The sequence below is a fragment of the Synchiropus splendidus genome, chromosome 2 (genome assembly GCF_027744825.2).
Source record: "Synchiropus splendidus isolate RoL2022-P1 chromosome 2, RoL_Sspl_1.0, whole genome shotgun sequence".
In the NCBI taxonomy this organism is placed as follows: Eukaryota; Metazoa; Chordata; class Actinopteri; order Syngnathiformes; family Callionymidae; genus Synchiropus; species Synchiropus splendidus.
In genome coordinates this window covers 8,495,549-8,509,374 of record NC_071335.1, presented here as the reverse complement: position 1 = coordinate 8,509,374, position 13,826 = coordinate 8,495,549, and the positions used below count along the sequence as shown (strand labels likewise).

General features: G+C 42.9%; 3 protein-coding genes across 8 annotated transcripts in view; 1 reads left to right on the top strand and 2 right to left on the bottom strand.

Moving 5' to 3' along the window:
* Nucleotides 1-1,555, top strand: part of LOC128753631 (uncharacterized) — a 9,684-nt gene extending 8,129 nt beyond the window's left edge. For 2 of the 4 annotated variants that reach the window (XM_053855483.1, XM_053855484.1), the window contains one exon: nt 258-1,554. In XM_053855483.1, the coding sequence (XP_053711458.1) occupies nt 258-899 (642 nt within the window). In that variant the 3' untranslated portion in view covers nt 900-1,554. Of the gene's footprint in view, nt 1-257 lie in introns of all 4 variants that reach the window. The other 2 variants (XM_053855485.1, XM_053855482.1) reach the window with 2 other exon arrangements.
* Nucleotides 1,409-8,127, bottom strand: LOC128753633 (equilibrative nucleobase transporter 1-like). Of its 2 annotated transcripts, none has more exons than XM_053855489.1 (12): nt 7,944-8,127; nt 7,506-7,635; nt 7,385-7,431; nt 6,151-6,227; nt 5,995-6,087; nt 4,545-4,684; nt 3,594-3,724; nt 2,928-3,071; nt 2,746-2,853; nt 2,339-2,525; nt 1,963-2,086; nt 1,409-1,862 (listed from the first exon to the last, which is right to left on the bottom strand). In XM_053855489.1, the coding sequence occupies exons 1-12, from the start codon at nt 8,125-8,127 to the stop codon at nt 1,743-1,745; spliced, it is 1,485 nt and encodes a 494-aa protein (XP_053711464.1). In that variant the 3' UTR covers nt 1,409-1,742. The 2 variants fall into 2 exon arrangements, with proteins under 2 accessions (XP_053711464.1, XP_053711463.1); XM_053855488.1 differs by having other exon boundaries at nt 2,392-2,525.
* Nucleotides 8,087-13,826, bottom strand: LOC128753634 (zinc finger protein 572-like). Of its 2 annotated transcripts, XM_053855491.1 has the most exons (5): nt 13,364-13,826; nt 13,104-13,225; nt 12,800-13,003; nt 9,711-9,814; nt 8,087-8,232 (listed from the first exon to the last, which is right to left on the bottom strand). In XM_053855491.1, the coding sequence occupies exons 1-4, from the start codon at nt 13,650-13,652 to the stop codon at nt 9,752-9,754; spliced, it is 678 nt and encodes a 225-aa protein (XP_053711466.1). In that variant the 5' UTR covers nt 13,653-13,826; the 3' UTR covers nt 8,087-8,232; nt 9,711-9,751. The 2 variants fall into 2 exon arrangements, with proteins under 2 accessions (XP_053711466.1, XP_053711465.1); XM_053855490.1 differs by lacking the exons at nt 8,087-8,232; nt 9,711-9,814 and having other exon boundaries at nt 10,056-13,003.

Below are 13,826 nucleotides of genomic sequence, written 5' to 3'. Positions count from 1 at the left end.
GCAGGACACAGTCACTGGAACTGAAGCTGCTGCTTAACATGGTTTGAAAGTGGAGCACAGCTAGTTCTAATGCCTCAACCAGAACATTTGTGACTTAGTTCATGGAGTCATAAGGAAAAAATCTTGAATCCAACTCGACCAGCCAAGTCTGACACCAGCACCACCTGGGATCCACATTACCAGTTGGAGATTATAAGATATAATTGATTGTGAAGTAATGATTCATGCCAACCTAAATGTATTTTTCCGTCTTTCAGGAGCAGAAGGAAACGTTTGAGTGGTTAAAAAAAGAAGCTGTGAGGATTGTGAGGGAACAGCATGTCAGGCAGAAAAACAAAATCCAGAGGAAGAGGAGTTCATCACCCGAGTCGGAGTCTGACAGCGACCCACTGAGACGTAGCAAGAGATTAAAACATTGCAGTCCAATTGGTGTCAAAGTGGTGGAAGAATTGTATGACGATAGTGACCCGGGGCAAGCAGATGATTCAGACTATGAATCAACATCACAGACTGGGCTGTCTGGGATGGAGTTCCTGCTGGGAGATTTGTTCTCTTCCACACCCAAGAGACGGGAGAACTCTGTGGAGGAGTCAGTGGACATGGAGATATCTGTCTTTAGGGCAGACAAGGGGGCATCTTTGGGGGTGGAGCCGGTGCAGTGGTGGAGGACAAAAGCGGCTCAGTTCCCAATACTGGCAAAGGTTGCGCGAGTCTTTCTGGCTGCTCCGGCTGTGATCAGTAACACAGCACATTACTTCTTACAGAACGCACCAGGAGCATCGTCCTTCAGGAGAGACAACATTCCTCCAGAGATGCTGGACACAATCTTGTTCCTGCACCACAACCATATGACTGTTGAGGGAGGTCAGCTTGCACTGAAGAATGAAGAAAGACTGTAGTGATGTCCAGAAGTAGCTACTTTCATACATTCCCCTCTGTTTAACCTGTAACCCATTTTCATATGTTCTGCACCATGATTCTTAACTGTGTCACCCATCCTCCATAGCACCTTGTGCCTTCGGTCACTCTGATCAAAGTGCAAAGGTAGAGGTTTGAAACTGTTTGACCAAAATGTATCTTGAAACTGTCATTTATATATTTCTTTACATTTGGTTAAAAAGTTCTTCTTTTTAGGTTTCATACTAGTTTCTTCACTCCCAACTTGTTCGTAGTTTAGTGTGCCGAAGGTCTGGTGGTCTCCTTGGAACTTGCTGAAACACTAGATGCTGTAGTTTGCTGTGTACGCATGATTAAAGTTTTTGTATTTTGAATCACTTGTGGAGGACTTGAAGTCAGTATTTGAGAATGAGTCCACTTTACCACCTGGGATTTTTACAATTTGTGTCTGCTGCTAATGACAAGACTGTACAAAAGTACAATTTATTTCAAATATTTATTGAACTCTAATTCCTACTTGTAAATCAGTGGAGACATTGTGGGATGAGTACAACAGCGGGATGTCGTTACAGTGAGAGTAACTGATAAACAGTTGTGAATTACAGGTCGAGTAATAGTCATAGCGACAGCAAGGCTGGTGGTGGATGGAGGGCTGGAGGTGCACATACAGTAGGTAGACCGACAGGCTGAAGAATGGAGGTGTAGACAATGAAGATAGAAATCAAGGCAGCTGGAGGGTGGGAATAAAGTGAGATAAACAGGTGGGCAAATCAGCTATCCCTGAAAGGGCACCTGCAAAAGATGACACTTCCATCTAACAGGCTTATATGTGTATGATGGAATGTTCAGGCTGTATCTTTGGCCTGGCTGGCATCCCTTTGGCAGTGACCCTGTCTGCAGTGGAAGAAGACGCAGATGGGATGAATGAAGACGACCAGAGTGAGCAGCGTCAGCGTGACATCGACCTGAAACATGCCCATGATCAAAGAAGCCCAGATGTGGCGCAGATGTTTGGAATAAGCATGTTATATACAATAATACCAGACAGAATGACAGAGAACTCACAATAAGGGGGTCTCCGCCCAGTGGCCCTTTGATGAGTGCGAAACAGGGATACTGCAGCAGAGAGAAGACTGCTGACATGGACATCACGAGGCCGTACAGCTTCCCAAAGTGGTTTGCTGGAAAACTGCATCACAGGAATACGTCATCAATCAACACAGCTTACAAAGTTAGAACACTTGACTGTTGCAAAAAAAACCCCAAAACATTGGTATACATGTTGCTTTCCTTATCTCCGAGCAAAAGAAGTGTAACGTCACAAAACAATGCATATCTTGTATTACGACCGTCAATGACAAGTGCTACCTGGTTAATCAGGACTATGATTTTGGCAGCTTGACTTCCTCTGAACCTGTGTGAGAGTGTGCTTTTAACTCACGCAACACTGATGAAGGCTGCGTTTCCACCATAGAGGAAGGAGCGATTGAGCACCTGCAGGATGAAGGTGATGTACTGGAGTTTCAAAAGGGGGATGGAGGCGCACACCGAGAAGAGCAGGCACTGCACAGCAGTGAGCAGCAGCGAGAGGCTGGAGGAGCGCAGATCGGCCTCCTGCTCTGTGTCTCCTGCTCACCAGTGACATACAGATGAGTTCAGTTGCTTCAGGAATGTTCTCGAAGTAGACAGAAATTATGATTAAGAGACTTAATGATTGATCATCAAAGACTTGAGCACAGATTTCATGCTAAAACATGCTTTATTTGTCCATACCTAGAACTGACCGTAAAGAGTGTGCACTGCTTGAATAGCATGTGATGGAAAGATAGTATAAAAGAGGAAGTTAACCTGGAGCCAAAGGTTTGTCCTTATGTCGGTCCATGATGAGACCATTCCACGGTGCACAGAGAACCCCACACAGTTGCGTGATGGCAAAAGCGTTGGTGTACTGGCTCACTGTGAGAGGCGCAGAGCAGTGCAAGAGATGAGCATTAAAAGAGTAAGTCAGAACATTGCAACGTGTGAGTCACCAAGGTCCGGGTCATTTCCACCGAGGCGGTTTAGCATGGGGTTCAGCGTGCCGATGAAGAGGTAGTGTCTCAGCTGCATGATGGACAGCCACACCAAGTGTCTTGCAAAGAGCCAGGAAAGCACACAACTCCAGAAGCTTCTCACTGAACACACAAACCAACAAGTGGCTCCAATTAAGTATCGAGTAACTGCTTCAACATCCTAGAAAGATCACTGGAGTCCCTCCCCAGAGAGTGGCTGTGTATGCAACTGGCAACCGATGCATTACGTCTTCTGCCTGGGATTGGATGCAAACATGCAGCATTAATGTTGCTGAAGAAAATAGAGGAGCGCATCCAAACTGACTGAGAGGTTGCTGCTCTTATCTCACCTGCGTTGGTGTTGTTCAGGCACACCCTGAGCAAGACAGCTAACCCGCGATTCAGCTGGTGCTTCCTGCTCTCTGTGCATAAGTGAATGACTTGATGCTTGTGAAGTGTAAAGCACTTGGACAGATATCTATGCTGTCTTGTTCTGAAAGAGTGGAATGCATGAATGTGAGTATGTGGAGAGTGCTTGAGCTGCCGCAACAGATGGCGGTATTAATTTCCAGAAAACAGGGTGCAACAGGTGTTAGAGGGGACAGAAAAATAAGCTCATGCCAGTTTGAGGATGGATTGAAATACCGTTTAATGTGTCTTTGATCATCACCTCCTCCTCAGCTTCTGCCTCTCTAGACTGTAGAGCTGTGGTCACTGCATCCTTCTCAGTCCCCAGATGCTCCACATTGTACGAGTCCGATTTGGCACAGGTCACTCTGTGAAGCACAAAAGAGTTCACTTTACCATCCTGCTTACTTCAATACTAAATCCCCCGGACCCAGAACAACCCCCCTTCACCCACCTAGATTATTACACATCCCTCCCAAAAATCTCTCTCCCGCCTCCAACTGGTCCAAAACTCAGCGGCTAGGCTTTTAACTGAGGACAACATCACCCCTGTTTCAGCTTCTGTGTACTGGCTTCCTCTGCTTTTAAGAATTAATTTGAAGATGTTAAAATCTGATTAATAACTTTTAAATAGTGTCTGTGTTTAGCTCCCAGCGACGTCTATGGTATGTTAACATCTGTGAGCCATCTGGCAGTCTCAGATCCTCAGACAGATCCCTTCGAATCGCTCCAAAGTTGAGGCTGAAATCAGAGGGGGACCGAGCCTTTGCCGTCAAAGTGCCTCGACTTTGGAACATGAGGAGATAAGGCTAGCTAAGTCTGTGGCTTCTTTAAAAACTTTTTTTTTCTTCTGATGTTGTCTCCTTAATGGATTCGTTAATGGGAATTTCATTTTATTCTCTCACTGTCTGCCAGACTGTATTTCAATCTCCTCTTGGGTTTTTTTTTCTTTGTTACCTCTCTGTTGTTGTCAGTGGTCCCTAATGTTGTTCTTGCTGTATGCCATGCATGATTGTTTCATGTTTCATGTTGATGTGAATTCTGTTTCGGTGTAAAGCACTTTGTAACCTTGATGAGTCTGAAATGTATATACAGGCAAAATACAACTGTATTTACAGTACCGGTAATCGGTAATTTCCAAAATGAGCAAATCTTTCAGTGGGTTCGAACAAGAAACCATTCTCTCACCCGTAGCTGTAGCTCTGAGGCAGTGGATAGGGGATTCGGGTTCGGGGCAGCAGCAGGAAGGTGCGAACCAGGTGAACCACAGAACAGACAGACAGAACATGGAAGGAGGAGTAAAGAGGGACTCCATGTTCATGCAGAACCTGAGGAGGAGAGTGAGGGCAGGGTGGGGTGACATCCCTTCATCAAGCATGTGTCCTGGATCACTGTTGCCACACCCGTTAATGCTCGATTCATGTCAGAGAATTGAGTTGCTCTTCATTTTAACTGATTCATTCATGACCATGACTCATTTGCTAAATGTAAATATATGTAATATATAATATATGTAAATATGTAATATATTTCATTAATTTGAACTGCTTTTGAAGCTTTATCAATTTTCCTATTTTCACCAGAAATCTTAATCGGTGTCATAGAATTACATAAAATCAACTTCTTTTTTTCTGAAATTCTGCATTGAACACTGAGTCACGCAAAGATACTCAAGATTTAGAACAGGTAATGCTTCTATTTCTTGGCTCTGCTTCTTGTTTACTAATCCATAAGTAGCGTAGTGACTAATGGTCTCTGATCTAGTTCCTTAACCATATCTTGTGGCAGCTAGGCTAGCAAGGTTGTCCACCATTGCTTTTGGCCTTCACAACTGTCAATTTGTCTCAGGTGAAATCCCAACCATCCTGGGGTGTCCTGGCTTGCTGCAGGGTAAATTGTCAGTGTACACACAGATAATTTACTTCTATATATCTCCAATCCAGGTCGTGCCATCCCAGAGTTCTTATCAATGTTTCTCAGGGAATAAGGTTAACACCAGCAGGAGTGAAAGTTTCCCAGTTAATGCTAGTCCATTGCAAATGAAACATTCAGTTCAGCTCTTCACATTTGACTAGCTCAGGCTTCAAATATTAAGAAACTAGTGAGACCAGAACTTTAAAGTCTCTTTTTACCAAAAAAGGTGAAGAGATTTTAAAGCACCCCTGCTAGCAAAAAAATAAATTGGATATTGACAGATGGAATCTGCAAAAATATACCACCCAAATTGATTTCTTTTAATTCCAATCTATAGCACTATTTCTTCCCAACACTTTATATAAATCCATAGATCAGATGATTTCATATTAAACAATTCTTTGACCTGTGATAGTGTGGGACGGCAGCTCTCTTCATCCTCTACATACTTCAACCATACAATGTAACCCAGCTAGTACAATATACATGACTATTTTGTATCAATAAAAAAACTAATATTAAAAAAAGCAGCATTTAATTTAAAATCCCTTTGTCCTGATGAATAAATAATCCTCATCAATTCCTATTCATTTCATGTTAGATCACATTTATAAAGCATTAGACAGGGTACAAAAGTACAGTCATCACAGCCCTAGTTTTCAGTGTTCTTCCAAAAGTTGACATGACCTGATCTTATATCCCTAAAAAGGTTTGGTGGTTTCACCTTGAGGATGAGAAAAATAGCAGCTGAGGAATCAAATGCGCCGTTGTAGAGGGTGATGATGGTAGAGCGGTGAGCAGCAAACAGGTTTCCCACCTTCACACAGAGTCAATAGAGATCAGTATACATTTGGCTGCACAAAATCAGGATGGACTGTACCTGCATGTTGCTCAGAAGCAGCAACATTCCTCCCACAGCAATGCAGGAGAGAGCAGGAAATAACACCTCTGAAATGCCTGCATAGCAAAACAGCTGCCAAAATTTAGGTCACAAAGACATCTGTGCATTTGTGTGCATCAACTCCACTGCTCGTGCACATAAATGGTCGCTTTGACAGATGAGTGCAGAGGCTAGTGGACTTACTGGAGAGCTACTGCTTTTTAAGGATTTCCCCAGGGATCAGTGGTAACACAGCGTGACCGTGCAGAGGCTAATATATTGTGGCTGGCGATGTGGTTTCCCAATTCGCCAGTATTGTGAATGACATTTGATTAGGAACGTCACATTTCTAGAGCGTCGAAGATCTACTCTGTACTGTTGTTTTAGCAGCTAATAATATGCACCAAATGAATCAGTCTATTGAAGTACACATTAGATAGGTTTGCAATAACAAATTTCAAAGATGGTAATGACTACTCTATTGACATAATCATTCAAGTGTCAAATATTTGTATGCCATTACAGGGAGGGGTCAATATGGTAATGGTACTTGCATAGTCCAAGTTTCTTCCAGGGTAGAGAGGGACTGTCCCATTCCATTAGACTGACAAAAGCCTGAACCAGCGCAGCAGGAAGCCTTCAGGATAGCAGGTGAAACGTTTTCTTTGACCTGGTCTGTTTCCATGTTCAAACCTTTTGTGGCATGATGACCTGGATAACCGAACTTTCTCGCAAACATTAAGTCTGATCCTTTCTTACTCATGACTAAATGACCCCCATGAATCTGACCAGTTTGTGTTTTTTTCGTAAAGTGTGCATTCTGGAGCCACTTTTTCTTCAGCAAAACAATGCAGTCACAGCTGAGCATCACAGGGTGATGACTGGAGACACCTGAGCACACTCGCACTGGTTCTCATGGCTGCCGCTAGGACTGCTGTACATGACTTCATTTGAGGATCAGATGCCAGAGTAGTCTTGCCACAATGCACATCAGCTTCAGTTGTTTGCATCAGCGATTCAGACTCCCTTGCATAGATCACTGCAGACTAGAAAAACATTTCATCACGGTCTCTCAAGTGTCTCTTAAATCATTCCACTTCTCTTGTAGTCACAGGTTTGCGGATGAAATCCTTAATATGTCAGAAGAATATGATGACCAGATTTCAGTATACAATACCTTCTATAATAGCATGACAGTCATGGAATGTTTTTCAAGAGTTCATCCCGTACCTACCTGCAGAGGAGAATGAAATGAGGAGAGTACCAGTGGTGTAGAGAGATCTGCAGATGAAAACATAGTTGTTGTTGCTGTTAAAGCAGACGCCCTGATCATCTCATGGCAATTAAAGACTTACATTCCCAGCAGCCTGGTCACCAAGGTGCCGAAGCGATCGAAAACGTAGCCATTGAACAACGTGAGGAAGTTGTTGAGAAAAGATGCGACAGTAAAAACCAGAGAGAACTTCTCATCCTGCTGGGTGCAGTCTGTTCAGGGTGGAAGTGAGATAAGTGTGTGACTTCAGTGTTTCCCTGATGGGCTGGAAGCAGTGAAATAACTCTCCCATTTGATATACACATGGACATCTAGCAATGTAATTTTCTGCTCTCCATCTGGTGGCCTCATCTGTCAACACTCTGTAGCTCACAAATAGCTTTCATGTTGGATGCTGTGGAAGTCGACACAGCATTATCGGTCAATATAAACTGCAGTTAAACCAATGTTATTTATCTCTTATTTCCCTAGAACGTTAGCTATTGTGTCAGTCGTCAAACAGCATCACCCTACTTCTCACCTGAAGCATTCACAGCAGTGTCACACTGCTGCCTGAAGTATCCTTCCTCCTTCAAAACAAACACCAGCGATGCGTAACCAAACACGACTCCTGCAAAGCAAAGACACTCCACCATCCCTGACACCAGGGTCAGTCTGTAGCGCAGCTTCAGGTCCATCTCACAGCCAGGCATGTCTGACTGCATGTGTCTTAAGTGATCAGGTGCCACTCCAGTGGAAGTCTCCCTCTGAGGATGGTGTGAACACTGGTGGGAGTCCCAAGTGTTTGTTTTGTGAAAAAATGAATCCACCTTGGAAGAGGAGAACAATCTCAGCAGCAATTACAGACGGCTACTTTCTAAATAATCCTTTATCTCCAACTGAGACATTTTGGGGTTCTGGTCCCACACAAAGGGGCCTTGGACGTGGTATTGACGGATCATCTCCAAAGACGTTGATGTTGATGTTTAAAGTAACTCTTGATGCGGATGCACAGAGAAGAGGCAAGTTCTGGCAACCATATGCTAGAACCACACTGAGACAAATGTACACTGCAATAGTGGAAGGAAAACATGGAACTCACTGACAAAGAAAACGGACAACCTGCAATACATGAGGGTTTTCAAGGAAGCGGTTCTGACACAGGAACTACTAGATTACTCTGGAGAAAAGACGATAAAAACACATGACACAACAAAGGACAGGACTCACACACAAGAGGACATGCCAAAATCAAGGCAACACTGAAACAAAACAAAACAAAACAAAACAAAACAGAAATCATTGGTCACATGTAACCGGTGTTTGGAAACCAAGGGACTGAGGGAATGATAGACTGAAATGATAAGATCTGTGAAACAGCACTCTCCATCCCCTGAGCACTGTCAGCAGGTCATTCGAGTGGATCGGAGGAGGGGATGAAGGAAGCAAGAGGGGTTAAACCAGTTTCTCAATGAGGGGGGTAAAAGATGCACACTGTGACAAGTCTCTGTACCAGTGAACACACGCACTACAGACCAAATGAAAAGATAACTAACAAAGATTGAGGTATCAAATTCCAAATGAATGTTGATTTACTTTAGTCCAATAAATAGTGTAAATAGTTCATACAACCCAATACATTTAATGAGCTAATAAAATCATTTTAATTACACACTTTTTACACATTTGCTTTTGGAATAAAGTTTTTAAATGGTGAATAGACTAGAAGGACCCTCTTTTTGTAGGGACGTTAACCACATTAGTCTATCTCAACAAGGCGACAGGTTTAGGCTGATTTAGGAGAGAGAACTGGAATCTCTCGTTTGTGGCACATCATTTACACCTAGAGTCTGCGGTTGCTCACAATTTAGAATACTAAAATACATGTCAACATTACTGTAGTGGGGGGAAATCTGTACAAAACAAAGAAGAGATGTTAATTTCAGAGTCAAGCCTTCCTAATGCAAAGCTAGCCAGCTACTGCTGTAATACACTTTTCCCAATTGTTAAAGAGACAATTATTTGTAGACAACTCTCCATTGTCTCTGTATTAGTAAATGGGGAAACAACAGTACTGTTCAGAAACTGATCGAGATCATTTAAATTGCAGAGACAATCAGAGAGACACTTCTGAACAACTGCCAATGAGGAGTGTAATCCAGATTAGAGTAGGTAATCTAGACACGTGGGCACTAACAACTCTTGCTGTTTTCAGTGTCTCTCTGTTGAACACTTAGAACACATATTTTAATAAAACTGTACGACTCGTCAACATCCATACACTACGAAGGTTTAAAATTCAGCTCACCCTCTCACTCTCTGTTCATCCACACCTCCTGCAGCGCCGGATCAGACCTGTGTAGCCTGGATGTTTCTCTTCTCACACTGAGCTGCTCTCTCACGCCTCTCTGCCTGTGGATCAAGTCGGGAAACTGCAGTTAAACCAAGAAAGAGGGTGTAACCAGTGAGACCACACCAAGCCTTAAAAACTGTCTTGTATCATGACTTTCTAATCATTTTGTTCATGTCTCACTTGGACAGCTTGACATTGGAGATCCAAGAGTCGTCTCGATATGGTTTCATTCTTATTTCCCAACAACTTTTCTTGAAGACCACTGTGCATGAAATAATTGAACTGAAACCATTTTTTAAATTTAATTTAATAATGCAGTTGATCATTTTTGATAGTGTTGTTCACTAATTGTAAAGTGACATAGCAATTCTGGGTATCGTTCTCATTGCCAAGTGTAACTTTATTGATATAAGTAGACATGACATCATTTTCAGTAGTTCTTAGGAAAGACAAAATGAAGTGCACAAAGAACGGCGAGAAAAGAAAATCACAATAGCATGCAAGGCAAGAGGTTCAGATTTACTCGCATCACGTCATACCAGGTCTGCTACTCTTGCACAGTAGGGTTGGTTTGGGTTTCATAATGGCAGGTGCTGAAGCAGACAGGTAAATATCCTGCCCACCGAAACACACTACATTGCATTTTAACACCTCTAATTGGGTAATCCTTGAGCAAAACAACAAACTGGGTAATATGCATGTAGTCCTTCCAAACAGCTTGTTAGTACTGCTTTGCACATTTTGTAGAGTACACTGACAGGTTCGTAATCACACCCTCAGGTGTCATCTGTTACAACTTTCTTAGGTTAAAGTTTCCCGAGAGCTTTGCTAGAACGGAAACGCTCCTATGCTGCTAATTGGCGCTGGTTTGATTCCTTCACATGCAGCATGTATTCTGCTTGCTTGAGCTTTTGTAGACCAAGAATGTGCGCTAGTTCTGACTTCCACACGACTTTAATCCCTTATTCACTCTGATCAGTCGTGAGCGAGTCGGACCACCACGTGCTTGTTTGATTACTCAGAGTCTTAATTATCTATATTGAGCAAGTGTTCTAGACATTCATAATAACCTTGCAGCTACTACTACTGCTGCTGCTGTGCATTTGTCCATTTTGTATCCCTCTCTGTTTTCATATTCTCCCAGTTCAGTAAAAAAGAAAGGGGATACCATCATTGTTTAAATAAACAACACAAATGTCAACACTTCAAAATGGAAAGAGGATCATAAATGATGAAACTGAAGTGAAAATGTAAACCACAGACAACAGACCTGAGCAATGTAATGAATAGAAATGATCTAAACAAGACAGAAAAATGGGCTGCTGTAAAGAGTTGATTTTTGCTCCAAACTATACACACACAAGATGGTTGCTTCTGAAGCATCAAGACCGACATCTCACAGACGCGTTCATCAGTTTGAGTTTTTTCATTCTGTCGTTTTATGTTTTTAAAGGTGTAATCTCTCGTTTGTGAACAGCACTTAAACCAGGGAATTTACAACAGGAAATCTGTTTGGTAGCAGCTGTTTTTTCTATAAGCATTTATTGCTACCTTACTATTTAGTCATACAGAAAGGGGATAGTTTTGGCACACAACAAACTTGCAATGTGTTACAGGGGTGCTCGACACCTAGCTGCCACATATTGATGAGTCTTCTGACCTAAAATGTCAATAAAGCTACAAGCAAACATAAGATGTGCAACTTTAAACTCCTGAAATTTCTGTAATGAGGAACAATGAAGATGTACAGGGGTTGGTCAAAATAATGGAAACACCTTAAAGCTAAAAAAGCTTTAAAGTGTTTCCATTATTTTGTACATTCAATTAAAACCAAAATCTAAACATCAGAGACGCTTCTTGAGTCCACCCTATCAGCCATCTGATAAGCCTTGACATACAATAAGGACAACTTTTCGTTTTCCTGAACGTGTCCGCTGATTGAAATGAAAAGTCGAAGTAGCAAGACGTCTCACATGCACGACATAACATGACTTGAATGACCCTTTTTACAGTTATTGTGGCTTCAAAACCTGAATAAAAAGATAGTGAAAAAATGTGGAAGAACAACGAGAAAGTGAAATACAGTACAAATCAAGCAGACAATCGGCTTCACAGTCATGTGAAAAATATACTATTCAAATATAAAAACACTATTTAGAACAGTCGATACCCAGGTAAACAAAATCTTTTTAAAAAAATATGTTTTTCAATGTCTTTAGTGCCAAAACCATGGCTTAGTGTCATTTCAGATTGCTGTGGTATCCCTGCGTTGAATGTTGGATCTTGAGATGTCTCCTGAGGTTGCTGGGATGAGAAAAGCGTCTTCCACACACAGTACAGCTGAATGGTCTCTCACCAGTGTGGACGTTATGGTGCATATCCAGTTGGCTCTGACACACAAAGCTCTTGCCGCACACTACACACATGTATGGTTTCTCCCTGGTGTGTCTGGTCATGTGTTTATGAAGGTCGGAGTCCAGGAGGAAGCGCTTCCCGCATGTTGGGCAGCAGTGTGGTTTCTCCCCAACACTGACCTGGGAAAGAGCTGGATGGCAGCCAGTCAAATGTGAATTCTGTTCAGGTTGTGTCACAGGGCAGCGTGACCTACAGCTCTTATGGTTTGCATCTGCAAAGACACGACTACTAGTTGTTGCTAAACGACTGCCTGTTGCTGGTGTAGCCTGATTTCCAGACATATTGCTACCTGGCCGGGCAACAGACCACAGCATAGCTCCTGGAGTTTGATCTTGAGTCTCTCTTCTAGTGCCTGGATTGCTACTGCTTAGGACTGCTGATCTGTTTCCATTAACTGATGATCCATTGTCCTTTGTCCCCTTGTCTGATGAAGCGTCCTCATCAATAACTATCACATCTGACGTGGTTGGATCCACGCCTGAAAAGGCAACATTTTCTTTTCTGATATTATTAATTGCAGTTTCCAAATGCTCAAAAGAACCACTTCCCCATAAGTCATGGTTTGCGCCTCTGCTGCCATCAGTGTCTGGTACCTTGTTGACAACGGTGAGGCCGTCAGATCCACTGACCTCCATTGTAAGCTGAGATGTGGTTGGTTGGACATTGCTGATACTCTGGGAGGGTGGTGTCGAGTGGACAGCTTTCGAAGCATCTGTTGTTCCTTTGGAGCCGACGGTGGAGGCCAGTGGAGACTCTGTGTTGGTGGAGCCACACTGTGTTGCTCCTTCCACTTTCACAATACAAAGCTCCTCTTCTTCCTCAGCATCTGGTGACTAAAAGCGCAAAGACACATTAAAAAAAATAAATAAATAAAATATTCCACTGATCAAACACTCATCAGTGTTCAATCATCAGATTTGTAGTTAGAGTTACCTCCATTTTGGTAGTGGTTACCACCTCCTGGTCAGGGTCCTGGTCCAGTACGATAGGTACGGGTTTTTGAGGAGTTGCACGGGCACGGTTGAGAAACCGTGTTCTGCCATGGAGAAGGGAACCTGGCAGATGATGAATTTAAAAAAAATATCATCCACTCAAATCAGGGTACATTTAAGAATGTATATCTGACTAGCAACGCATGTACACATAGTTAAGCGGGGAAAAAAGCAAAATATGGATATTTCAGTGTGCCACACCTGTAAGTGGGTCCCGACTTTGCCGGTGTGTAACACGCACACCTGGGAACCGACTGTGGACCGAACCTTCAGCGCCTCTTAATCTTTCCGCCCGGTATCTGGTCACCTGCAGCTCTAGGAGTTTAATTTTCCGCCGAAGACATTCGTTATCTTTCTGGCTCTGTGTCATTTCCATCTGGACCACCGCGTAGCCGTCGTCCACTAGTTTGCAGATTTCTGCAACGGCAGCATTAGCTAGCACCTCCAAGATGGAGGCGACCTGTGAGTGGAAGTCCATGGTTGACATCATCCCTGTCGCGAGTATAAATATACTATATATTAGGAAAGATACGATGATGGCTACGATGCCCAGCAACGGATGGCAACAAAATCCTTATCATGCAGACACGTTAGAAAGTTCACAGTGTGTTAGTCAAATGCAGCCACTTAAAGGCCGTCAATCCTGTCAAGTCCAACAGCTCTA

Excerpts from the sequence above, each read along its gene's own strand:
- LOC128753633 (XM_053855488.1), bottom strand. The coding sequence starts at position 8,127 with ATGCAGTCAGACATGCCTGGCTGTGAGATGGACCTGAAGCTGCGCTAC. Across the intron at positions 6,088-6,150 it reads TGCTTCTGAGCAACATGCAG|GTGGGAAACCTGTTTGCTGC; the intron begins GTACAGTCCATC and ends CTCTGTGTGAAG. Across the intron at positions 2,854-2,927 it reads TGGAAATGACCCGGACCTTG|TGAGCCAGTACACCAACGCT; the intron begins GTGACTCACACG and ends CGCCTCTCACAG.
- LOC128753634 (XM_053855490.1), bottom strand. The coding sequence starts at position 13,652 with ATGATGTCAACCATGGACTTCCACTCACAGGTCGCCTCCATCTTGGAG. Across the intron at positions 13,226-13,363 it reads AAGTCGGGACCCACTTACAG|GTTCCCTTCTCCATGGCAGA; the intron begins GTGTGGCACACT and ends ATCATCTGCCAG. Across the intron at positions 13,004-13,103 it reads TAACCACTACCAAAATGGAG|TCACCAGATGCTGAGGAAGA; the intron begins GTAACTCTAACT and ends TTGCGCTTTTAG.